Source organism: Stigmatopora argus, chromosome 4, assembly GCF_051989625.1.
Source record: "Stigmatopora argus isolate UIUO_Sarg chromosome 4, RoL_Sarg_1.0, whole genome shotgun sequence".
Lineage (NCBI taxonomy): Eukaryota > Metazoa > Chordata > Actinopteri > Syngnathiformes > Syngnathidae > Stigmatopora > Stigmatopora argus.
Genome location: NC_135390.1, coordinates 16,966,534 through 16,991,552, shown reverse-complemented (window position 1 = coordinate 16,991,552; position 25,019 = coordinate 16,966,534). Strand labels below are relative to the sequence as shown.

Genomic DNA, 25,019 nt, shown 5'->3' with positions numbered 1-25,019 from the left:
CGCTAAATCAGCTGCTTGATAACTTCCTATTTTCATTATCATTAGCTTGCTAGCCCAGGCTTTCGCCTCCATCAGTAAGATTAAAATCTACAACTTATTTATAAAGTGTTTAAATCTTTCACTGCCATTGACAGCAATAAACGTCCAGTCCATTGGAAATGGGAGGGTTAATGGTGCTTTATCATGTTTCAGTGCCGTTGACGGCTTAAGATGTCCAATCCATCTGAACTGGGAGGGGCTTGCAACGCCAATGGCAGCCAATGAGTTAATTGACTGACTTTTCTATATTGACTTGTGTTTTGGTCCAAAGGAACCGTCAAATGGTACACGATGGCCGGGTTTCGGAAGGTCCTTGTGTGGGTGTGTAAGGATGGAGCGGCGCCGCAGGCGGTCCATTTCCTTCAGGTGGGTGACTTTTCCCATTCACACAGCAGGAATTGAACTCAACGTGGCGGCTTCATCTGCGTCCTCAGAGTGTCACGGGTCACTTCGGCGCCGCTGACCTTGTTAACGTCAGCTGCCGAGTGGACCGGAATCGCTTACTAGTCTCACCAGACCCCATGGGCATCCCACTAAAGGTATTGCAGCTAAAATGTTCATAAATTGGGCGTGAAAACTTTCTGATTACATCATTTTAATTGTCAGAGGCCCACCTTCTGTCCCATCAAACACCTGTCTACGACGGCTTCCCCATTGGATGCTGCACAGCGAGGTGTGGACGTGGGTGTGGCTGTCATCCTGCAGTCATCCAATCACAGAGTTTTGCTCACACGGCGTGCAAAACATCTCCGAATATTCCCAAACCTTTGGGTCCCGCCAGGTCAGGAAAGCACCTTTCTGGTACGCAGCAAGGTCAATTTTTATGACTCCACCCACTTTTTCGTAGGCGGCCACATCGAGCCGGATGAGACGGTACCCCACCCCTGTCTCGCGACCACGCCGTGCTAGCTGCCTGGTGACGAGAGTGTATTTGTGTGTAGCTCGTGGAGGCGGGTCTACGAGAGCTAAAAGAAGAAACCGGGTTGGAGATGGAGGGGGACCAATTCCTGACTCCGAAGGTTCTGGGCGTGTGGGAGGTGAGAGGTACGGACACTATTGGTGGCAATATAATCAGACTAATCAACGAAATTTGTGTGTTAGTCGGTGTACCCACTGATGCTGAGCAGAGGATACCCCCAGCGGCACCACCTGGTGGTCTACGTCCTGCTGAGGTCAAACCGCACTCTCCTGCAGCTCCAGGTAAACTTAGATATCGTACAAAACCCTGAGGCTGAACAATTATTTTGATAGTCAATTAATCCCCTTTTTTGGGATGAGTCACGTTTTTCAATATCTAATTTTCATTCTTTGAGGACTTGGAATATTAAATCTTCATTTTTTCTATAGAATAATCAAATCAAAGTTTTATATCATTAATAATAATGTATATCATTAATAAATAATAATCATTAAATAAGATAATAAAATATTTTGACATTTTAAATTGAAATAAATTAAATGACAAAAACATTAAATAAATTAGGATTATATATTAAGTTTTATATAGAAAAAAAATCTTCAGAATTAACAAATCAAAGTTTTATATAGTTCATTAATAGTAATTTATGTAATTAATAAATAAAAATCATTAAATAAAAGCAATATTATATGAAAAGATTTTGACATTTTAAATATAAAGAAATTAAATGACAAAAACATTAAATAAGTTAAGATAGAATATTAAGTTTAGAATTTTTTTAATGAATGGTAAAAACAGAATATTATTTAAAGTTCCCCCCCACCCCCAAAAAAATAAATAGAAACAAAATATTTGGTCAATCAAATTTTTGCTGTTTATTATTTGATTTATCAACTCGGTAAATAGTTGCTGAATAATTTGTAATCTACTGCCGATTTGTTTGTTATTTGTGACTGAACAATAAAGCTTAATTGAAAACGCATGATGATGATGTCATCAGGAGGTCCTGCGTCCCTCTCCTGCCGAGGTCAGCGCTTGCCTCTGGGCCGACGCACGGCTAGCCGCTGCTGTGGTCGTCGCTGCGGACGGCGCCGTGGACAAACCACAAGGCCTTCCTGCCTTTGTCAGGTACAACGTTTCCCCCCCAAACTGCCTTTCAATTGGCTGACCTTTGACCCCTCCCAGTGTGTCGCAGGTGTCTGCCGAAGGGGGACTCACCGACGACTCCTTGCCCGTCCACGTCCTAATGCATGACGCGCCTCCGACCGGCCCTGATGTAGAGCGAGTCAGCCACGGGACAACGTTTGCGCTGGGCCTTTGGCTAAAGACGATCCATGGTGAAGACCACCTTTGACCCCACCTTCTCCAGCTCAACATGAAGGTAAGTCAGATTTTGCGAGTTTTTATGCTTGTGTAGTCTCCATTTTTACCACGAGATGCCAGTGTAGTCTCCATTTTGACCGGCAAAAATCGGGTCGATGAATTCATGAATTGAATTGAATGCAATGCTTTTATTGGCATTAAACAAGTATAAAGAGATTTAAAGCTTCACCACGAAGTGCACAGATAACAACAATAAACAAACAATTAAATAGAAAATAAATAAGTCATAAATATATAGGGATATTTCAGGGACAGGAAGCCTTAAAAAGTATTCACCATAGGTATTTAATGTATATACCTCTCTCAACGTTGTCTGATATTTACATCTTCTGAAAAGTATACAAAAGAATAGAGTAGCAGGAAATTATTACTACAAATACTTCCTATTTGTGCTAAAAGAGAGAAAACTTTCCCCCCCACATATAACCATGTACATATGTCTTTGTATTCAATATAATACCAATGCAGAATCCCAACAAAAACAAAAGGCTGCTGAGAGCAATGGTTGATTTTTAGTAAGGATGTCAGCTGCATTCAGACTTTGATGTTAAATGTCACGCAAGTGCCATGTTGAAGGGAGCATGCCAGTGGGTCAAACTTGACCCCGGGGGTCCGCTGCTGCCTGGACAGCTGCTCATTTGAAGACCCCCACACCCTTAAAAAAAATGATAAACACGCGTGCTGTAAGCATATGTGGAATATTTGCAACAGATGTGCAGTCTTTGAGCACGTAGACATTAAAAATATAATACAAACAAAGCTCAGGCACATAGCCTTATGGCTTCCATCTGTTTTTGTTGTTTTAATCCCCAGGGATCCTTTTCATTTATTTATGATCAATATTCCATCAAATGTGCCCCTGATATAAATGTATAATGTAAAGAGTAAGCGTCGAATTTAGACGAATGTTTAGTTTACCCGAGTTAATGTCAGTACCACCAATGACCAACATTTGGCCTGGGGCGCTATTAAAGCACAATGAGTGTATACTAACTTCCTGCTTCTCAACCAATCATTTCAAACGCAAACACGCGCAGGGGAGGGGGCACGCTGGCATGGCGCATGCGTAAAAAAAGCTACTAAATGAGCTAAGCTAACTGTTGCCATGAGTGTAACCATAAACAGTGAGAGTACAGGTTCACTTGTCTAACATGGACTTTTCTTTGTATTTCAAGAAGCGAATTCATACGGCTGGAATGCGCAAGACGGTTGCAAAAAAGAAGTATCGTAATTGAACTCATTTTATATTTCAAAGAAATAAAACACGTTCATGTGCCATTAGGATTCAAACGTGAGTCTAAAATATACACAAGTGATACCAACGTAAGTTAGTGATATTTCCGGGGTAATATGTGATGGGCAAAATACTTTATAATACTATTCGTGAGGCAACAGCAACAGGCAAGTTGTGACTCAACAGATTGCAAAATTGAGAAACCAAGTTAAAATGACGACGGGGTCCACCGGAACTGCAACAGGTGATCCTCATTCCCGGGCGTAGCGGTGATTGACAACTACGAGACGCCAATGAGAAGGCGCCTAGAGGAGCGCGTGAGCCAATAGCGTACCGCGATGGAGTCGATATGGGCGTTTACTCCCTCTACTCAGTCCTAGCGTCGTCAGTCTGCTCTTCGCTAACCTTTGAGCGTTCAAGCACGACGTGCTCGCCTCGTTCTCACCGTGGAGGTGCATAAAGGATTATATCACCCTTTTAACGGCACGGGACGTCTTTTCAGCGGCTCAACGTGACTTAAATTCGGGGAAAGGGAAAGATCGGACTGGTAAGTAACCGAATATGTGCAGTTTTTTCCCCTCCCTGTGCGTGTGTGTGCCCCCCCTCCGCCTGTAATAAAAACAGGTTTACGTGGTAGGTTAAGCTCCACTGGAGGTATGCAACAAAATCCTCAATTATAGACCGGATGAATTAAATTTTAAAATATAAAATAGTGTGGGGGATTCTTTTATGGTCAGGGTTTTTTTAAGAGTGCTTGCAATGTTTAGATCCATAGTATTTTACGGAATGTCTTTTATGTCATACTACGCACATTTTTAAGGGTTGGTTCATTTGTGATCTTTGTATTAAAGTAGAGTTGCATAATACTGATTTTTATTATTGTTATTTGTTATACAGTTCAATGAAAATGTTTAGTTAAGATGGTATTTTACTAAGCTTTATTTTCTTAAAGGGTGACTCACTGTAACAGGTTCTATTTTAAGGTGGTACTCTGCATACATTAAATGGCAACATGTTTTGGATGGATTTGTTAGCAAGGTTTTAGGGATATGCGAAAATATATATTATATTTTACATCCAAATGCTTTTGAGTAAAGATTGAGTTTTGCCAAGAATCGGTTCCATGCATGAAGTCAAACTGGTTTCGCTTCTACTCAGCCACTTAAACTGGAACTAATCCAAATGGGATTTCTTTGTCATTAGGTGTTGCATAGGCAGAAGAATTTGGCTAACGCTGAGTCAGTGTTTGCAGAACAAAATGTTCACACTCGTTTTTACTTGGCTCAAATTGGATTTATTTGGAAAGGCTGTTTTTTGTCTTTACTGGAATTGGATTTCTTTGGGAAGTCTATTTTGTCCCCTGCCCCCAATTCCAATGAGTAATAAAAGCGTGTTAAAGAGATTGTAATTCCAAGATTGTATAAACTATTGTCTGCCACTGAAGATAGGTGTCTAATCCATTTTTTTTCAGGGGAGGCTGGCAGTAGAGCTGGGCGATATTACAAAAATTGTCATCACGATAATAAAATGATCAGTCGATTTCGATAATAATCACGATAACTCGTATCTTGTTTCAAATTTGAAACTTCAAACTTGAATAAGTAAATACATTACTTTCCTCCTTATTCAAATATGAAAGTAACAGTAACTGTTACCTTACTTTAAGAGAAGAGTGAAATATGATTTAAAATATTTTTGTTGTTCTGTTGTGTAATAAAGATAAGAGAACTCCCCTTACACTATGAAAAGCAAAGAATAAACCTGTGTTCTAGTGGGTCAGACCAGTGTTGTCATGCATCTCAAAATGACTTATTTTGGCAGTGTTATTGCCCTTTTGCGCTCATGCTCCGTGATAGCTTCTATTGCTAACATGCTAAAAACCCATTTCCCCATCCTCCTCTTCTCCTGAGCAATAACTAGCTCTCATTTCGCAACAGCGCCTCCGTTCTCTGCGGTGGTTGAGTGGTGTAATTGCAGTTTAAAATTATCACATTTTTATCTGTTTTCAAAATTATCATTGACAAAAGTTATTTCACGTTAATTATCGTTATCAATTTATCACCCAACTCTAGCTGTCAGTAATGATCAAACATGTTTTTTAAATTTTTATTGTATTGCATCGAAAATAACCGTCAGTTTGCTTTCAGGATCCCGCTGTGGCCATTTTTGTATCGTAAAATTACTGGGTGGATCGGCCCGAAAAAAAAAAGTCGACCACACCCCCTTCCCCATGAGGAAAGATGGGGAATGGCTTCTCGGAACAACCTAGCTTCCTGGCGAGCATCCCCTTCTTCCAATCCTTCCACATTGCCATCCTGGGCCTGGACTCGGCCGGGAAGACCACCGTTCTGTACCGGCTTCAGTTCAACGAGTTTGTCAACACGGTGCCCACCAAGGGCTTCAACGCCGAGCGCGTCCGGGTGTCCCTTGGCGCCCAGCGCACCGTGACCTTCCAGTTCTGGGACGTGGGCGGACAGGAGAAGCTGCGGCCCCTGTGGAAGTCGTACACCCGCTGCACGGACGGCATCATCTTCGTGGTGGACTCGGTGGACGCCGAACGCATGGAGGAAGCCAAGACCGAGCTCCACAAGATCGCCAAGTCTTCGGAAAACCAAGGCGTGCCGCTGTTGGTGGTGGCCAACAAGCAGGACTTGAGGCACTCGCTGGGGCCGGCCGAGATCGAGAAGCTACTGGCGCTCAAGGAGCTGAGCCCGGCCACACCGTGGCACCTGCAGCCCGCCTGCGCCATCATCGGGGACGGACTCCGGGAGGGTCTGGATCGGCTCCACGACCTCATCCTCAAACACCGGAAGGCCATCCGGCAGCAGAGGAAGAAGCGGTAAAAAAAGACTGGGAGTCGCTTACCAATGAAGGATTGTCTGGAGTCCGATCTGGGGTCTGCCTTGTCGTCGTCTCGGGTTTCTCCGGCTCAAATGACTTGTCGGGTGGGCTGTGTTCACACTTGTCATGTTTAAAATGCAACGCTGCTTGCGTTGTTCTCCGGTAAAAGCTTCACTTGGTCTAATTCACCCAAAAGCCGAGCGAGGTTGGACCAAGCGGAAACCTCGAGTGAGCCGAGACCACTCGAAGACTTGGTCTCTATTCAGTTTCAAGTGTCATTTGGCAGAGTTTGGCCAAGTGTGAAGACATCTCGGACCAAAAAGGTCTGATTTGGTCCGAGACTGTTTTTGCTTTTCGCCCAGGATGACTCCAAGGCCCGTTCTCGAACACCAGCACGGTTCTGCTTACTGTTTATAGTCTACACAGGCCATATAGTTAAATGGAGCGTTGGCTCCGGAGAGATTCGGCCAATGGCCCGTCACCCATTGGGATCGACTCGGGCACGTTGCGATTGAACTCGAGTCGGGGCACATTTGCCTTTTTAGTGGAGCGCCAGTGAAAAGAGATTAAGGAAATGGACTGTGGCAATTTGAGGACTTGGTCTCAGTCCAACTGCAAATGACCTCTGGCAACAGTTGACTAGTTCTCAGAATGCTTCACAAAACAAGGAGGCGGACCCAGACCAATCAAAATCTCGGTCAAAAGAGAAACAAAAGAACCATAGCTAATGTCTTTAGTACGAAGCGGCGTAATCGAATTCAATCGAGCGAACGCAGAAGCACAAACTGTGACGTTTGGCTCCTGAATATCAGATGAAAGGAGGACACCGGCGTCTCTCGGACCGTCGCCGCTCGGGGGTTTCCGTTAAAATGGCGGCATAATGTCGCAAGTGTGAACACAACCTTTAGTCGCATGACCGCGTTGGATCAGGAAGTGATGGGTGAAGGAACAAAGTAAGGACGATGAGAAAGTTCTAGACTGTTTTGGAGAAGGTTTGAGGGATGGCTGCAAAGTTGGGACTCGTTTGTTGCTCCGATTTTACCAAAAAAAGAAAAAGAATATTTTAAAGAGAAATTAGTCAATGAAATTTTCACTTCTTTTTCTTTTCCATTTTTTTGTTTTTTACATTTTTAATGGTGAAAGCAAAGTATTATTCATTGTTTTGTTTGCGCTCTCCTATCCACCAAAAGCACTTTAGACCATCACTTCTCACAGAGTTTACAGTTGGATAGATGGAATTTTTAAATGCGCAGAATTTGACATGTTTGGACACAATGCCGTTTTCAGACAGTCGCCACATTGTCGTGACATTTTTTTCTTTCTTTTTTAAAATAAAGGCCTATTTAGTGCACTGGTGAAAAGGCTGCCCAGTCTCTTATTATGGCCTCATGCAATTTTTTTTTGGTTCCGAGGTGAGACTCGTCTAGTCGAAAGAAGCACATGTAAATTCCAGAGTTTGCCTGGACATGTCAGCTCAATTTGTAACTAAGCAGCAGGAAATTCAGTCATTCTGGTAAAACGAAAAAAACATGTTGAAATCTTCCAAACCAGGTGGGTACACGTCAACGTGGTAAGTTTAGATAGATGCCCAATCTCTTTGGACTGTGAGAGGTTGGCAGCTTCTTACAATCCAAAGGGATCGGACGTCGACCGCCGTTCATGTCGGTGAATGAGTTTGGAGTCAAATTGCGGATTGTAAAGAGTTTATTATGGAACAGTATTGTTGCCACATCATAGAAAAGGTCAATATTACATCACGGTGGAACTTAATGTTAAAATGTTATGCTTTTTTAATGGTGGGGTTGCACAATGTGCTTCGTTTTTTTTTAACTTAAAACATTTTTTCAATTTAAAAAATTTAAATCTTTTTTAATTTTTAAAATATTTTTCTATATTTTTTTAAATTGTTTTTTAAATTATTTTTATTTTATTATTTTTTTAAACTTGAAGTCACGCGAGTATTAAGTCACACTAGACTAACAATGTAAAATGTAATGGGAAAAAATAGATGTTACACTGGAATAAGATACATGTTAAAGTAAGAATAAAATAAAAAGGGAATAATAGATACAATAGGTATTCTATTAAGTCAGCCAAACTGAAAAGTGAGACTTATAGTCCGGGAAATACAATATATTTTTTTAAATACAGTGGACCCTTATTTGCTGTCTCGTCTGTTAGCAGATTTGATTTTTAATATTTTTTTTCTTATGTCAAGAGTTGATGAATCCATATTTTTAAAAGGTGCTTGTTGGCAATGTCTCCGTCAGGAATTCTGGTGAGTTTTAACAAATTTTCTTCATGTACATGAATTCTTTGTCAAAGAACTGCACTATAACTACTTCTGATCTTCCATTTCAGTCCATTTGTCTTTTTCGGATGACATCACGAGGAGAAACGGAGCTTTCGAGCGATCCGAAGAGAAAGGAAAAGCTCCCGAGGCTTATACGGCTCTCTTGCTTGCTCTCTTTGCATTGTAAAAGATGAACCATTATCATTTCCTCCGAGGCTGGAAAATGCAGTAGGACGGGCCCGAGCCAGTAAGACAGGTTTGTCCACAATCGGGGGAGGGGGGTCGGTTGTCCACCAACCTATTGGTTTGGACGTCAATCATCGTCATCGTCAATGAGAAAGCTTCGTATCCAAATCCTCGACACCGCAAGAATTTAAAAATAGAGACCTAGTTAGCAGCCATAAGTGGGAAATTAAATATAGATTTGATCTCGTGTAGGCCGGAATGAAACATCACAGTTCACACGGTGGACATGACCTGATTCCGTAAGGTTTTAGCAACATTTTTAGGCACGGGGAGTGGAAAATTCCCCGCTCGGTTAGCGTGACTGTAGTTAAGGTGATAAGATACATAACTGCATAAACGCTTTAAAATTGGTCTTAAACAAACAATAAAAGGAACGCCTCTACATACAAAATCTTCAGTTATGAAAAGCCTCGATGTGGAAAAATTTGTTCCAAGTGAGAAAAAAACTTCACTTGACAAAATCAAACTTTAATTGTAGGCAAAAAATGAGTTCTTCAGGTGGATTTTTTAAAAAATCTTTTATATTTTAACTCAATGACAACAGTGGATGTCTAATCCATTTTCTTCAAATGAATTAGACGTGTACTCGTGGAAAAAAAATGTGATGAATTATGGATTTGGCTGTGTTAATTGGACATCTATCCGCGTCATTGTCAGAAACGGGTGAAAAATGCTTTACATTGTCATTTTATTCAACATTTGCCTTTTTAAATTATTTAATCGTTTAGATTTTACCAACATTTTAGTGATTTATTTTTTGGTTTGTTTGTCAGAAGTAGTTTTTTGTGGGGATAAAATTTATTTGTAACCTATCTGGAAGTTTTTCATTTTAAAGAATAATGATGAATGAATTTATTTAACAGTAGATGGTTGATTGGATGGCTATCCGCGTCAATGGCAAAAACAGTTAATTTTTTTTTCAAAATGTTTTCTGCTTTTGTAGAGATCTTATTTGATCCCACTTTGACCAGCATGTAGAAGCCAGTCAGCAGATTTTCCCGCCTACGTTTTTTTTTTTTTTCCGATGAATGTGTTCTTTGTGAGTCGCAGGTGGCTTTTTTTCCTGCGCTCGCTTACTGGAAGACAAAAGCAAAGGCCAGTTCGCACATTGTGCTTCCTTCCCGCTTCCTGCTTGGAGTCGTCCACAGCCTTTCCTGTTTCTGCCTGAAGTGACCTCCGTCCGTCCACGTGAGTACAGCCATAAAAAAGCCTTCCTCCAAAAAATGCACTCATCCGTAGCAGAATTTCCACTTTTGCTTTTTATATCAGGGCCGCCTGCAGCCAGTTTTCAGCTTCATTGTCTGCTAAAAATCACATGATAATAACCCTTATAATATGCTTTCGATTCATACAGTATTTAAGAAATACCACGTGCCATGATTTTTCTTAAAAATTTCCCTTCAAAGTAACACATTTGTATTCTCTATTGAAACCATGAACATGCAGGTGAAAGAGTTGGAATCAGAAAAAATTTTAAAATTCAAAATTTTTAAGGCTATTTTAAGGGTGGGGCTTATATGCGATAAATTGTAAAATTCCCAAAATTTTATGACAAAATTAAGGATGCGGCTTATACGTGATAAATTGTAAAATTCCCAAAATTTTAAGGATGCAGCTTATACACAGGTAATTGTAAAATGGAAAAATGTTAAGGGTGTGGCTTATACGCGAGAAATTGTACAATTAAAAAAAATAAGGCAATTTTAAGGGTGGGCTTATATGCGAGAAATAGTAAAATTCCCAAAATTCTAAGGGTTGGGGCTTATATGTGAGAAATTCAAAAATGTAAGGCAATTTTAAGGGTTGGGGCTAATACGCAAGAAATTGTAAAATTCAAAAATTTTAAGGCAATTTTAAGGGTTGGGGTTTATATGGGAGAAATTGTAAAATTAAAAAAATTTAAGGGTTGCAGCTTACACGCGAGAAATTGTCAAATTCAAAAATTTTAAGGCAATTTTAAGGGTGTGGCTTATATGCGAGAAATTGTAAAATTCAAACATTTTAAGGGTTGCAGCTTACACGCCAGAAATTCTAGAATTCAAAAATGTTATGGCAATTTTAAGGATGCGGCTTATACGCGAGTAAATACAGTAACTCAATAGCATGCAAAAGTGAGGCCTTATTTAATGTAGGGTTTCTTTTTATTTCATAATTCACTTATTATGTAAATCAGGACTGTCCAATTCAATTTGCTTGGTGGACTACTTTCTATTTATGGTCCAAAAAGTTAACTAGGACATGATATCCGATTGTTTGGAGTATTTTAGCAAAACCAAACCTTTTCCTGTAAAGTGCGCATTTTTCATTGAGTTTAGCCTGCAAATACTCTATCGCTTGTTGATTTGCCATCTTAACGGTTACCATGGTTACCGTTGGGGCGTGGGAGCCTCGGTCTCCCCGGCCGGCGCCGTAACGGGCGTTTTACGGCGTCATCTTTACGCACCATTCGCTCGGCTCCGCTCCTTTTGTATCGGGTGTCCTAAATCTCCACTCTGGTTTTCGGGGGGCCCGCCACGTGAATGGAATTCCGCCGGTAATCCCTCACGGGTGGGGCAGAGCAGAGACGGACAGGCACATTTCACATCACAAAGACCCCTTGGTTGACCCCCTCTTAGTGGAATTAGTGGCGGGCCTCTTTTTCACACGAAAAAAGGAGGAGATGAAGGGCGCGCCCTTGCGTTGATGCTTAAAGGATGATTAAGAGGCTGACGGCGTTTTCACGCTTATCGCGGTCACTCCTCCGCCGTGTGGCCCCGTGATAAGCGTGGACTGGTCATTGGGAGGTTACACAAATGCTAGCGTTTTTTCGAGCCCTCCGATATGAGAGGAAAAACTTAGATATGGATTTCGGCTGCTAATTATTTGACTTTTTTTATTGAATTGAATCGAATGCTTTTGTGTATTGTCATTATGCAAGTATAATGAGATTTTAAACTTCATCATGAAGTGCACAAATGATAACAATAAGCAAACACCTAAATAATAAATAAATAAGTAGTCAACATTGGGCCTTAAATTATTTTTAAGCAAATACAGTTCTCCCTCGAATATTGCGGTTAATGTAGACCAGACATAATCGAAAATTGCGACTTTTTTTAAACTTCAGTAGCAAGAGTGGCTTCTGCTTATGATTTTCACATTTTATGAAATAAAAAAAAAATAGTTAATAGTGGAAAAAAATCGCTAAGTAGTGAATTTGCAATAAGTGCAGACGCGATAATTGAGAGTTACTGTAGTATCTTTTCTCAAATAAACTAATAGGCAAATTTAATTTTTAAAAATCAGGAGAAAAAATTACTAGTTATGCATTTTGGCCTCTAATTCTTCGCCATTTTTTTTAGAGCAAATAGTATGGATTTTTTTCGAATAAAATCAAATAGGCGTATTTAATTATTTTGTCAAATGTATTTAGATATAAAAAATGTTATCTTGTGTTTTGTTTGTTTAAAAATATATTTTACTTTTTTGAACATTTTCGTAAATTTGGATTCATTTTTGCAGGTTTTTAATACTTTATCATTTCTTTAAGTTTAGTGGTATGACTTTGGTGCATGCTCTCCGTATGTCCTACGACTGACTAGCGACCAGTCTAAGGTGTAGTCTGCCTATCGCCAAAGTCTGCTGGCATAGGCTCCAGCACCCCCTGAATGAATATTGGGTCATGTCATTTTCCCTGATTGTTAGCAAAATGTCAGGCACCAATCTTCTAACCAAAACCTTTGTAGCAGGTTTCTGTGAGAACCAGACGGCGTCCAATTGAAGGCCTGGAAGCCCCTCCCCCAAGGGTCCTAAATCCAGATAATGAAAGGGCACCCCGCCCGCAATTCAGCCAGGATAAGTTTATTTGACAATCGTTAACCTTGTATTTACACGTCACTAACGCTGTTAATGATTGGTCGCAGGAGGTGGGAAGATCAGTGGAGTCAAATGACGGTGATAAACGGGAAAAGGAAGGACGGCCCTGGCCTTCGCATTCTTAATAAGCGGGTGAGTCAGTTTCTCGCGCCACTGATAACGCAGGAAGACAAACGGGCTGCGACAGGAAACAGCTGACACGGCGCCACAAACTGAGTCTGGACTTGTTTGCTGTTTTTTTTTTCAACTCTTGCTAATATTTGCCTCCTATTTGAATGGTGTGTTCAGGGGTTTTACGTTACACGGAGAATGTCTCATTACTGAACAAAATGCTACACAACATTAAATGCAAGATGTAAGATTTATTCTCTGAGCCGCTTATCATCACAAGGATCACTTGGGACGCTGGAGCCTATCCCAGCCAACCATGGGCAGGAGGCGGGGCCAGCCAATCGCAGGTCATGAGGAGACAAAAGACAACAAATCATGCTCACACTCATACTGAGGGGGATTTAAGCATACAGTTAACTTATGCATGCATGTTTTTGGAATGTAGGAGTAAAGCGGAGTACCTGGAGAAAACCCACACAAGCCAGGGAGAACATCCAAACTCCACGTGGTAAGGACCGACCTGGAATCGAACCCTTAACCTCGACCTGTGACGTTTTCCTGAAACCAAAGACCCCCCCCCCCCCCCCCCCAAAAAAAAAAAATTCCTTCCTCCCTCCCCCTTGGTTGGACTTAGTCAGCTGTGTGTTCAATCAGCAGGGAAGGGGGTCACAGCCCACATACGTACGCACACTCCAACAGCTTCTCTTTCACTTTGTGCGAGGCAATTGGGTCAGCTGCAGTTATCTGATGAGCTGGTAAGCAGGACACAAACGGGGGCAAAAAGGCAAACAAAAGCCCGGGTGGGCGGATGGGTGAACCGATAGATAGATGGAGGGTGGGAGGACCAAACCTGCAGCAAAGTGAAAATAAAAACCAACATGAGTACAACTAAAAGACTGAAAAAGTCTTACTGATATGTGGCATAGTATGGAGGTGGGTGGGATTTTTTTTTCCTAAACAAGTATAGTAAGGCTTTTTTCTTTTAAAAAACGACATAGTATAGTAAGGCTTTTTTCTTTAAAAAACGACATAGTATAGTAAGGCTTTTTTCTTAAAAAAAACGACATAGTATAGTAAGATTTTTTTCTTTAAAAAAAACAACATAGTATAGCAAGGCTTTTTTTAATTTAAAAAAAACGACATAGTAAAGTAAGGCTTTTTTCTTTAAAAAACGACAGTATCATAAGGTTTTTTTCTTTTAAAAAATGACATTGCATAGCAAGGCTTTTTTAATTTAAAAAAACAACATAGTATAGTAAGGCTTTTTTCTTAAAAAACGACAGTATGGTAAGGCTTTTTTCGATAAAAAAAAAGACAGTATAGTAAGGCTTTTTTTCTTACCATACAAAAGTTAATCGGTTGGATTCCCCGCCTCCTCCAACTTGTCACTTTTCAGGTCAAATAAAAACTGAGTGGGCAGGACTGTGCTTTCCAGGGAGATGGCTTATACACTTAGTTAAATGAGTCAAGCGCCCTCTTACTTAGCCAGTCGAAGTTTAGTGGGACGGTGGGACGGCCCCTTAGCGCACACAGTAGAGTATATGCCTACCATGGAGTGGAAGCTAGTTCGAAGCCCGCAGACGTACTCTTGGTGCCCTTCCCCACATGCGACAAAAGACTTAATACCTTTTATTTAAAAACCTTTAAAAATTACATTTTACATTTAATCATTACATCAAAATTTGTTAAAATAATTGGCCTAAAAACTAAAGACACTGGCTATTGGCTAGGATTTCAAATAAGCCACAAAAAAAAAAAAGTTTTTGGACATGACCATGTTGAGTACACATAGCCAAATTGCTCGAGCGCCCTCTTACTGAAAATACCTAAGCAGTCCAAGTTTAGTGGGAAGGTGGGAGGGCCCTTTAGTGCACACAGTAGAGTATATGCCTACCATGGCATGATCGCTGGTTCAAACCCTGCAGATGTACTCTTGGTGCCTTGGTGGACACCTGCAACAAAAGACTTAATACCTTTTACTAAAAACCCACCACAACCGCCAGCCGTCGAAGAACCGCATGGTGATGTTGTTCTGCCAGTCGCCCTCATCCTCATCCACGTCCGCCAAGCAGGTGTCTGCCGAATGACGGGGACACAGCTCGAACCCACGGCTGTGAACTTGTGGGGAACATTTCCTCCATGCTGTAACTTACATTCAACAAATATCTTGTACGTACACGAGACTTGTGAGGATGAGCCAGAAGCCAAGAATCATTCATTATGTATACAATTAAGTCAAATATGACTTATTGCTTAAATGGCTCACAATGCGTTTTTTTAAAGCAAATAGCCTTACTGTACATCAGGGGTGTCAAACATACGGCCCGCGGGCCGGAACCGGCCCCCAAGGAGGTTCGATCAGGCCCGCAGGATAATTTGAAAGTGGAAAAAAAATGCATAAAAGACATGGAATTAATATTTTTAATTCGCTGCAATTCGTGGATTATCCGCTAAGGGGCGCACTCTTTCCATCAGAGTAGAAGACAAGCCGCATCACTGAGACAGACTGAAAACAGCAGCAACTCCATACATTTTCAGTATGTATTGTATGTGTATGTATGTTTCATGTATGAAGTTTACAGATTTACAGGACAGGCGAACACTTTCTTCATTACACATTTAAAATCACTCCTTAGTTTGTAAGGTGCACGCAGGGATTACATTTAGATTTTATATGCGTATGTGTAAGTGGTTTAAAAATTCCTTTCTTTAAAAGTCTCATTTAATCTTAAAGTGCATGAGTATATTTTTCAGTACCAATTAAAGTTTTGTGCCTTTGTACAATCAGTGGGATCAGTTGCAATGCATATTTGTGAATGATAAAAGTCAATTGCACATTTGTCTAAGGAAATATGAGGTGTTTGATGAAATGTTTTGTAAAAGGATAGTTCATTCAATTTCAATATTTTCCTAGTGTTCTTGTGCTTCTTTACACCAAAACAAAGGAAAGACATGGTATTTTGGTTATTTATAGCAGAGGATGGTATAATTTTAATGGTCCGGCCCACTTGACATCTCCCTAGGCCGTATGTGGCCCACGATGCCAAATGAGTTTGACACCCCTGGTATATAGTAAGGCTTTTTTTCTTTAAAAAACGACATAGTATAGTAAGGCTTTTTTTCTTAAAAAACGACATAGTATAGTAAGGCTTTTTTTCCTAAAAAAACGACATAGTATAGTAAGGCTTTTTTCCTAAAAAACGACATAGTATAGTAAGGTTTTTTTCCTAAAAAACGACATAGTGTATATAGTAAGGCTTTTTTTCTTTAAAAAACCCGACATAGTATAGTAAGGCTTTTTTTCTTTAAAAAAACCCGACATAGTATAGTAAGGCTTTTTTTATTAAAATACGACATAGTATATAGTAAGGCTTTTTAATTTGTAAAAAATGACCATGTATAGTAAGGCTTTTTTCTTTAAAAAATGACCATGTATAGTAAGGCTTTTTATTTTTTTTAAATGACCATGCAAAGTAAGGCTTTTATTATTTAAAAAAAACCGAACACACTCTTTTACAGCATCAAGACTACAAAAATGGCGACTATAGTACGTCATCTTCCAAACATGGTCATTGAGTCGGGAGGACAAATCACCTCCTATGGGCGTGGTTACGCCCATTGGTGACGCAGGTGCTCAAATTATGCACATGCGCAGCATCTCGCCCTTTGGGGCAGCCATTTCCATGCCGTCGGTCGAACGACTAGCACCCGAACGAGGTAAGCCCTAGACTAGAGCAATTTACTGGCCTATGTGCATTTTTAACACCCTACCGGGAGATTTTTTTAGGAATCAATTGAGCCAAAACGCCAACAAATCTGTTAGTTTATTGCCAGGTCGAACACACCGTCGACATTTGAAGTATGGGCTCCTTAGCATGTCACTAGCTAGCTTAGCATTAGCCTCACGACATTTGACTTCAAAAGTATTTTGTCCGTATTCTCTCCATTATTGAGTCGTGGGGGAAGACTTCATTTTATCAAACAAAGCCGAGATATCAACCGTCAGTTTGCCAGGTGAAGGTGTGTTGAATGTAATGATAGTTTTCACTGCGATTGCTAAACGCCCTTTTCCAATTTGTAATTCTGTTTTAAACAAAAATCATTGATACCAAAATGGTTAAGCCGACTTTCTCCTAGTTTTTAAACATCAGTCTGTTTATTGAATCGCTTTGTCTGGAAAGGGGAAATTAGCACCGAGCACTCACTAACTTATTTTCATTCTTGATCATTTACTTAAAGATTTCGCTTTCCTGTAATAATTGTTTGCACTTCCCAAATAGCTTGGTTAAATCAAGATGAAGCTGTTCCCGTGTGTCCAGAACCATGCACACCCTTGAGGGGAGAGGAGACTGGGCCAAGGTATCAAGGTAATACAAATTACCCCCCCCCCCCCACCCCCAAAAAAAACACCTAAACCTATCTGTTGAATCTCCAGTCTCTGTATATGATAACTTTTGCTCTATTTTTGTGCATGCACCAGGTCCATGGTGATGTCCAGACCCTGGAGGACCAGGTGATCTTCCCAGGTTGCCCACTTGAAGATGATGCATCGTCTCTGAACTCTGCTCTGAGGTTAATACCGTATTTTCACGCCTATTTGGCGCATCGTTTCTTACGCCGCAGTGTCAGTAACGAGTGCCATTTCTGTATTTTAGACACACAAAGCACGCACTTTCGTCAGACGCATATGGATTAAGATCGAAATGCGATGGCTACCGGAAGCAGCTTATTTCCGGGTTATATTGTAATGTATCCAAGTCAAAACATTCCAATCTCACATTATTTTATTGACTAAAGTTGCAATTTACTAATCCCCCTCTTATTTTATAGGTGATGTCCCGATCCCTAAGGTGAGGAGGATTTTTTTTTTTTTTCAATCAGAAATTTCAATAAAAGAGATTTGAGTGTCATTTGTCTTTGTTAAAACACTTGGAGAAAAAAGACAAAAGACCCAAGACCCTCAATGGTCTTTTTTTTTCTGGTGTTTATTATAAGTGTTGCTTTTGTCTACAGGTGGAGAATGCCAATCAATGTGATCCTAAGTGTGCAAATGTATTTCTTTGAATAAAAATTCTAAAATGTCATGTTGCTTGCATTCATTTGCTAGTTCTATGAAGAAAAATACATGAGTATATTTCAAAGGTTTTATTTTCCCACAAAATGGGGTAATTGAGACGTTCACATAGGTCTTCCAGCATTTAAAGATGAGGTGGTGTTTCCATTGATGAATCTCTTCTTGGCACTGGATGGAATTCTGGGGAGAAAAGAGGGTCAAAGCACAATAGACTAAGTCCAACATAAAAAAAAATAGACTGGGGGCCAGTTAGGTCAAAAACAATAACACTAAGCTAGGTTTTACCAACATCAGAAGGACCCATCTCTCGTGGGAGATATGGAAAACATACTGGATAGCGGCCCTCAAGATGTTGGTGTCAAAGGCTGTGCCACGCTCCAAAGTCACCTTTCTTTAGCGTTGATTTGGTAAACTTGGGTGGACCTTGAAGAGAAGCAAAATAGAGTATTTTTAGTACACATGACATGAAAATAATAAATCAAATAACCTGAAAAACAGGTCTTACGTCATACACGACTTCTTTGGTCTTGTAGATTTGGACAGCTTCCACCATCTCCGTGGCTTTAAACCTCTGCAAAACACCACAGCATGATTATGTCATTGCTTATTTAACCATTTTGATGCACAAATGACTCCAATTCAATCAAACAAATAAAATACGTCTCACAAAGCTCTTAGACGGAGGAAAAATGGTTGTTTAAACGAGTCAAAAATGACCCCTGCGCTATGGTTGAATGTCTCGCTTAGGTTTTGTCAAAACCACAATTAAAAATCAAAAGGTCCAAGCCCTGAAGTCTTCCTTTAGGAAAGGGAAGGGCAAAGGTATATACGTATTCTAGAAGTGTACTGTTTATTCCTTACACCTCCACTTGATGGCACTAGTGTGAGTTACCCACACAGGATCTTGCTATTAAAAATCAACGCCAACCCAGTTAAAGTGTCTTCATTCAAAATTGGAGTGTATCATGATGCTAAACAAGCTAATTTAGGAAAGCCGTGAACACTGGTCGCTGATATCTAAACATTACCGTGACAACAAAATTTCCCGAATACGGGAATAATAAAGTTATCCAATTACACGGGTAGAGGAATTAGAAGCTATTAAAAAAAGACTCACTTTGCCGACAAACTGCTCCTTTTTGGCCGTTATGGCCACATTCTTGTTTCCCAGCAGTCTGTCCTCGTTGAGGGACTGAAACACACAATGGAAGGGTTTCTTTTTAAACATTAAGAGCAATAGGTGACGCAATGTAGCCAACTTGCTAGCAAACATTTCTGTTTGCATCCACGTCGGGGCTACATCACGCCAATGAAGCACGTTCCCGTCAAAAAGCACTCTTGAAATGAGAACTGGGGCTACGAAATCCCCAAAAGACAAAGTACCGAACGCGCTGCATTGTCCTGGAAGAAGTTTGTCGGGTCTTTCTTCGGGAAATCGTCAATTCTGAGCAGCTCAGCAGTCCAACGCGCCCAGCCTCCGGCTCATCCGCCATTTTGAAAAATGGCGGCGTGGAGGCGGGTCTTTTGAACTCTGACCACAGCCACGCCTCGGCCACGCCTATTACACATAGACACAAAAAAAGAGATCGTTTTCATCATAGAGTGCATTAGTCAGGGAGCTGGGGCTGCAAATACTTTTAGGTTGGGCATTAATACTTCAAAACAAATACATTGTTTTCATAATAACGTACTGTAAATACTTTTGGGTTGGGCTTTAATACTTTGAGATACAATATTGCACATTATGAACATTGCGGTGACATGCACTTTAGTGTTTGTTTTTTACTTCTAAGGTTACATACTTGGATATGCTTTTTCAATTGGGATTCATTTGGCCAAAGCAGGGGTGTCAAACATACGGCCCGCGGGCCGGAACCGGCCCCCAAGGAGGTTCGATCAGGCCTTGTCTAAGGAAATATGAGGTGTTTTATGAAATGTTTTGAAAAAGGATAGTTCATTAAATTTCAATATTTTCCTAATGTTCTTGTGCTTCTTTACACCAAAACAAAGGAAAGACATGATATTTGGGTTATTTATAGCAGAGCATGGTATAATTTTAATGGTCCGGCCCACTTGACATCTCCCTAGGCCGTATGTGGCCCACGATGCGAAATGAGTTTGACACCCCTGCTGTACATGGTCATATTTAAAAAAAAAAAAACACCTTACTATACAAGGTCATTTTTTAAGAATAAAGCCATACTATACATGGTCATTGGTCATCAAGAAAATAGCCTTACTATATTATGTCATTTTTTAAAGAAAAAAAGCCTTACTATACTATCGTTTTTTAAAGAAAAAAGCCTTACTATACTGTCGTTTTTTTTTAAAGAAAAAAAGCCTTAATATACTGTCTTTCTTTAAGAAAAAAGCCTAACTATACATGGTCGTTTTTATAAAGAAAAAATCCTTACTATACATGGTCATTTTTTAATTTAAAAAAACCTTGCGATGTCGCTGCCAATGACGGCAATAGCGGTCCAATCCATTTGCCTGCCTTTCGCCTCCAGTCCAAATGGATTGGACATACACCGCCGTCGATGGCACTTTCTTTTCAAGTATTTTTTTTCTTAAAAAGATATGGAAAAAAAAATGGCTTGTGGAATATTAAATATGGCAATTAAGGCTTCATGGCCTCCTCTGGGAATTCTTCTCGTGGGAGGAGTGAAAAGGGGAGGGAAGGTGTTTTGACTACGTACAGTGCGAAGTTAAAATCGTTTCATAACACAATATTATGATAATATGAGTCAATATTGCAGTTTGGTAAATACATGGCAAAGTAGCAACGATTTGACGTCACAAGCTGGAAGAAAAAAAACTGAGTTAGCTTGCTGTGATGTGCTGCCCTCTGCGGGACAAAATTAAAAGTTAAATGATAAATGGACAGAGCAGTCTTAGTGTGGAAACGTGTGGAAAAAAAACATATTTTTGTCTTCCATTATGAATTGATATTTTTTTTACAAATCCTGTTTATATATTTTTTTTGGTTTGTAAATTTTGCAACATTCAACGGTCATTTTCTGTTGCTTTTCGGTCACTTCCTGTCAATAATAGTCAAAACTTAGATTTTTAAATGCCTTTTTTAAATTTAACCAAACTATCAGTAGAGGGCGCCATTGTAGCTCACATTTAAATCTCAACGGATTTCATGCATTTTTTTCTGATCCAAGTAACAAAATTTATCGACTCCTAATGGGCAATCAGCAACAATCAATTAATTCTAACAATGTATTGTTCCAAAATTAGCAAATATTGTTCATATTTTTTAGTTTATCAATATTTAAGCTGTAGTTTTACCTCTTCTACACCTACCTGTCAATCATTGTCAATGGAAGCTAGCATGGCGGAAGCTAGCTAGTTGGACGCGAATTGCACTTAAAGCTACATTAAGTAGGACTTGAAATTAATTTACTTCTCTATTTCATAATCCTTACATAAACATGTTTTGGGAAATATACTCTTGGTGCAGTTCTCAAAGGTTGAGCCAAGATTTTCTCATTTTAAAAGACGATTGTTTTGATTCAAATAGAAAAAACTCGTAATATAACCAGAATTGAGTCGTACATTGACTTATTATAGGACTTAAAATGGAAAAACTATGCAATTGAAATCATTTTTTGGCATTTTTTTATGTTCTGTGAGCTGGAAGTTCAAAAAGAATTTTAGAAATGTATAAACACAAACTACTTTAGTGAAATTAGACTAATATTAGGGTAAAAAAAGTCGTAAAATGATGCCAAAATACTGCATAATATGCATAACTTTGCTACGGCTTTCACAGTCAGAATTAAAAATGCTGTGTATTAAGAGAGCAAAAAACCCCAAAACAAAATCAAAAACTGCCAAATCTCTGCTGGCAAAAGACAACATCGCCCCCAAGCGGTGAGCGCGTGTAAATTCTTGATGTCTTGTTTGTGTTTCCTATCAGAGGAGCCCTCGAACCCGCCTGCATCTCCACCGTGGGCTTAAACGCGCGTTGTGATATTAATAAGTGCACACTTAGAAACACATTAGCATGCATCAAGATGAAAAAGTTGTTTGGATTAGAAGGGGGGGGGGCTGCGCTTACGCGGGGAGGGGGACAATTTGCATTTGTCTCAACATATGGCGAGGCCGCGGACGCCACAGGCCGCGCCTTCATTACCCCATCTCCGTTTCATCAGCTCCTCGCTCGCCCGCTGAGTTTTCCCGTGGCGGGGCCGTCTGTCCCCGAGGGGACGCCCACACGGGACAATATGTCCCCGAGGGGGGGGGGGACAAGGGGGAGGGTTGACAATTTGATCACGCTAGCATTCTTCTTCTCGTTCTTGGTCTTTGGACCAAGTGGGAAAGGAAGACCGGGATGGAAAGTCCAGAGGAGAAGGAAGGTGGGCATGGGGGTGGGACAGGGGGGCTTTCCAGGGTCACTTGAGGTCATTCCATTGAATCCCACCCATGTGAAAATTAGGACCGCAACCTCATTTCATATGCGCACACATGCAAACGCTGTAGCACACACACGCCATTTTGTGCCGTGCGTTGGACCATTTCAGGTGACTTGTAGCTCCGCCCCCTCGAGGCATGATGCAAACAGGGTGGTCAGTGGCATGCTACGGTCGCTCGGGGCTTCGAGTGAGAAACCCCTTCGGGTCCCTGTTCAGGCACCGTCAAAATTTGGTTTTTACACTCACTGAATTGCGCAAGTCAAATATTTCTCAGATCAAAACAAGAGAAAAAAAATGGCGGGCAAAATGCATTGGCCAATGATTTAGATGATTATTAACATGAGAAAATGAAATTTATGAAGAAATTGTCTTTGGGGTGCTTTGCTGTCGCATGGCTCACTTCCGACAGATTTTTTTGTGACATCTTATTGATTTTGGAGAAATTAGGGGTCACTTTATGATGATTTTTTGTAGCATCTTGTTGATTTTGGAGAAGTTAGGGGTCATCTTATGACGATTTGAAGCCATTTCCAGGTTACATGATTTTAATTTGAGGTAATTTTACGATTTTTTTTGGTAAAAAATGACCACCGGTGGATTTTATTGCTGATTTATTTTGAAAATCAATAGGGTTTGAAATGGTAATTTTTTTTAGGAGTCACTTTCTGACGATTTGAAGCCATTTCCAAGTCACATGCTTTTAATTTGAAGGAATTTGCAGATTTTTTTTGGGGTAAAAAATGACCACTGCTGGACTTAATTGCAGATTTATTTTGAAAATCAATAGGGTTTTAAATTGTATTTTTTTTAGGAGTCATTGGAAATTAGTTAGCATAATTGCTGTTTGTTTGGGTGTTTTTGTGGGCATTTCTAAGTGACTTCCTGTTCATTTCGGGTCACTTTCTGCTATTTTTGGGACAGTTACGGGTCACTTCCTGATGTTTTTGCGTCTCTATCTGCCCCTTTATTATTTTTTTTGCAGGTCTAAATTGAAAATCAAAATAAGTTGATGGGGCAATGAATAAGGCTGTAAATCTTTTCATAACATGGAGAAAAAGTTTGAAAGTTTATCTTTTTTTCTTCCTGACAGGACCAAAATCTGGTACGTAGGGGGGTGTGTTGACTTTTTGGAAAAGGCGGCCTGGTAAACAGCGCAAAGCTAATATTTTCCGGCGAAGAAAAAAAAAGGGGGACAAACAGGAAGAAGACGGTGGCGGTGAATAAGTCATGAGTGCCCGACATCATAGCAACTTTTCCCAGCGCCGCACGAGCGAGCGTTTGATAACGACGCTCAATTATTCAACGTACGTCATTATTCCTCGACAGGAAGCAGACGTAAAGGCCGTAAAGATGACGATGACGATGGTGATGATGATGATGATGACGGTCGCCGCGGGACGCCTGTCGTCAATTACGACGGACGGCAAAAGTATCGGGACGGAAATGTTTGGACTTTGGCGAGTGTTCACGTCCAATTATTTAAAAAAAAGATTTTTTTGAGGGGTGGAATGGCCGTTTTATGGTTTTATTTTATGAATAGAAGTGTATTTTCTTTATTTGGAAATCATTTTAGAGCCATTTGAATTATTATAAGGGAAGAAAATGTAGTGTAATGTAATAGATGTCACTTATTTGGTTAATAAATTAAATTTAAAGTTACTTTTTGGTTGGATTGTTTCAATGGAATTGAATAAAAATCATTCACTTCATTTATTGAATAATATTTGAGATTAAAATTCACCGCAGTCACTTAAAAAAGACTAATATTCTAAAAAGTAGTACATTTTTTTCCAGCCAAATGACAATAAATTCAGCTAAAATAGCATTCATTGAAAGCCCAATACTTTTAAGATAATGTAAAACAGAGAAATATTTTTTGTATTTAAATTCAGTGATATAAATTGGAATTCTAATTTAATTAGTGTACATAGATAAGCAAAGATTAGTTTGAATGATGCAAAAAAATCCCAATTTCAGTTTGACGAATGACAAAAAAATCCCACAAATCCGCTTTAAAATGTCCAATTTTCATAATAAAAGACAAATCACGCAATACATTGCTTTAACTGAATGAAAAACGACGAACCCTAACGTAAATCCGAACGAGACCATTTAAAAAAAAAATCTATACCCCCTTTTGATAGACGTTATTTCAAACCAACGTCATAATTAAAAAAAAACGCTATTAATATGCCCCCCAATTGACACTTCATATTTCAGGGCGTTCATTCAGCGAGCGACTAATTCAAGCCGTCCAAAATTCCATGGAACAAAATCCCCGATTGACGCGGTGGTGTCAAAAAAAAAGGACGGCGGCGCCTCGTCATCTGCGGCCTTTTGTGGCTGGCGAAGACGACGGCTAATCAGCGTCTGATTGACAACCTCTGCTCCCCTTTTCAGGCGTCAATGGAGCCCCTCGAGAGTCGACATCTGCGTTTGAATCGCGCTGGAATTGCCTTCTCGCTCGCTTTCTCGCTCGCCGAGCCGATCCGATCCGGCCCGGCGACTTTAAGCGCCTTTCATCGCCAGGTGCCCGACGTCTCCACTCTTTTTCACGTTAATTGCAGGCCTGCCCCTCGCCGTCGGATCGCGACCTTCAT

The 25,019-nt window shown here is 40.2% G+C and overlaps 2 protein-coding genes and 2 long non-coding RNA genes across 10 annotated transcripts in view; 3 read left to right on the top strand and 1 right to left on the bottom strand.

Annotated features, from left to right (window-relative positions):
* Window positions 1-314: 314 nt before the first annotated feature.
* arl4aa (ADP-ribosylation factor-like 4aa) lies at window positions 315-9,421 on the top strand. Of its 4 annotated transcripts, XR_013300033.1 has the most exons (10): window positions 315-405; window positions 474-578; window positions 646-820; window positions 887-912; window positions 981-1,076; window positions 1,141-1,239; window positions 1,959-2,086; window positions 2,144-2,339; window positions 8,661-8,694; window positions 8,778-9,421. XR_013300033.1 is itself a non-coding variant. In XM_077598872.1 (9 exons), the coding sequence occupies exons 1-8, from the start codon at window positions 331-333 to the stop codon at window positions 2,310-2,312; spliced, it is 873 nt and encodes a 290-aa protein (XP_077454998.1). In that variant the 5' UTR covers window positions 315-330; the 3' UTR covers window positions 2,313-2,339; window positions 5,723-5,868. The 4 variants fall into 4 exon arrangements, 3 of the variants coding, with proteins under 3 accessions (XP_077454998.1, XP_077455000.1, XP_077454999.1); XM_077598872.1 differs by lacking the exons at window positions 8,661-8,694; window positions 8,778-9,421 and adding an exon at window positions 5,723-5,868; XM_077598874.1 differs by lacking the exons at window positions 315-405; window positions 474-578; window positions 646-820; ... (4 more) ...; window positions 8,661-8,694; window positions 8,778-9,421 and adding an exon at window positions 5,723-7,782 and having other exon boundaries at window positions 2,194-2,339.
* Window positions 9,422-9,484: 63 nt separating this feature from the next.
* On the top strand, window positions 9,485-13,500 carry LOC144073706 (uncharacterized). The gene is made up of 3 exons (XR_013300159.1): window positions 9,485-10,143; window positions 12,684-12,942; window positions 13,367-13,500. It is a non-coding gene; the product is annotated as an uncharacterized LOC144073706 (long non-coding RNA).
* Window positions 13,501-15,443: 1,943 nt separating this feature from the next.
* Window positions 15,444-17,831, top strand: LOC144073705 (uncharacterized). Of its 2 annotated transcripts, XR_013300158.1 has the most exons (6): window positions 15,444-15,458; window positions 16,441-16,638; window positions 17,202-17,288; window positions 17,402-17,493; window positions 17,577-17,665; window positions 17,752-17,831. It is a non-coding gene; the product is annotated as an uncharacterized LOC144073705 (long non-coding RNA). The 2 variants fall into 2 exon arrangements; XR_013300157.1 differs by lacking the exons at window positions 17,577-17,665; window positions 17,752-17,831 and having other exon boundaries at window positions 17,402-17,558.
* Window positions 17,832-18,084: 253 nt separating this feature from the next.
* Window positions 18,085-25,019, bottom strand: part of etv1 (ETS variant transcription factor 1) — a 46,979-nt gene continuing 40,044 nt past the window's right edge. Inside the window, exons 12-16 of one of the 3 annotated variants that reach the window (XR_013300139.1) lie at window positions 19,379-19,553; window positions 19,113-19,187; window positions 18,501-18,566; window positions 18,383-18,418; window positions 18,085-18,175 (exon numbers count right to left, since the gene is read on the bottom strand). The gene's annotated coding sequence lies outside the window, so the exon portion shown is untranslated. Of the gene's footprint in view, window positions 18,176-18,293; window positions 18,567-19,112; window positions 19,188-19,378; window positions 19,554-25,019 lie in introns of those variants that run through there. The other 2 variants (XR_013300138.1, XR_013300137.1) reach the window with 2 other exon arrangements.

Bases quoted from the DNA above. Each gene is read 5' to 3' on its own strand.
- arl4aa (XM_077598872.1), top strand. From the start codon at position 331: ATGGCCGGGTTTCGGAAGGTCCTTGTGTGGGTGTGTAAGGATGGAGCG. The intron at 406-473 runs GTGGGTGACTTT...CTGCGTCCTCAG, and splicing joins AGGCGGTCCATTTCCTTCAG to AGTGTCACGGGTCACTTCGG. The intron at 1,077-1,140 runs GTGAGAGGTACG...TTTGTGTGTTAG, and splicing joins AGGTTCTGGGCGTGTGGGAG to TCGGTGTACCCACTGATGCT.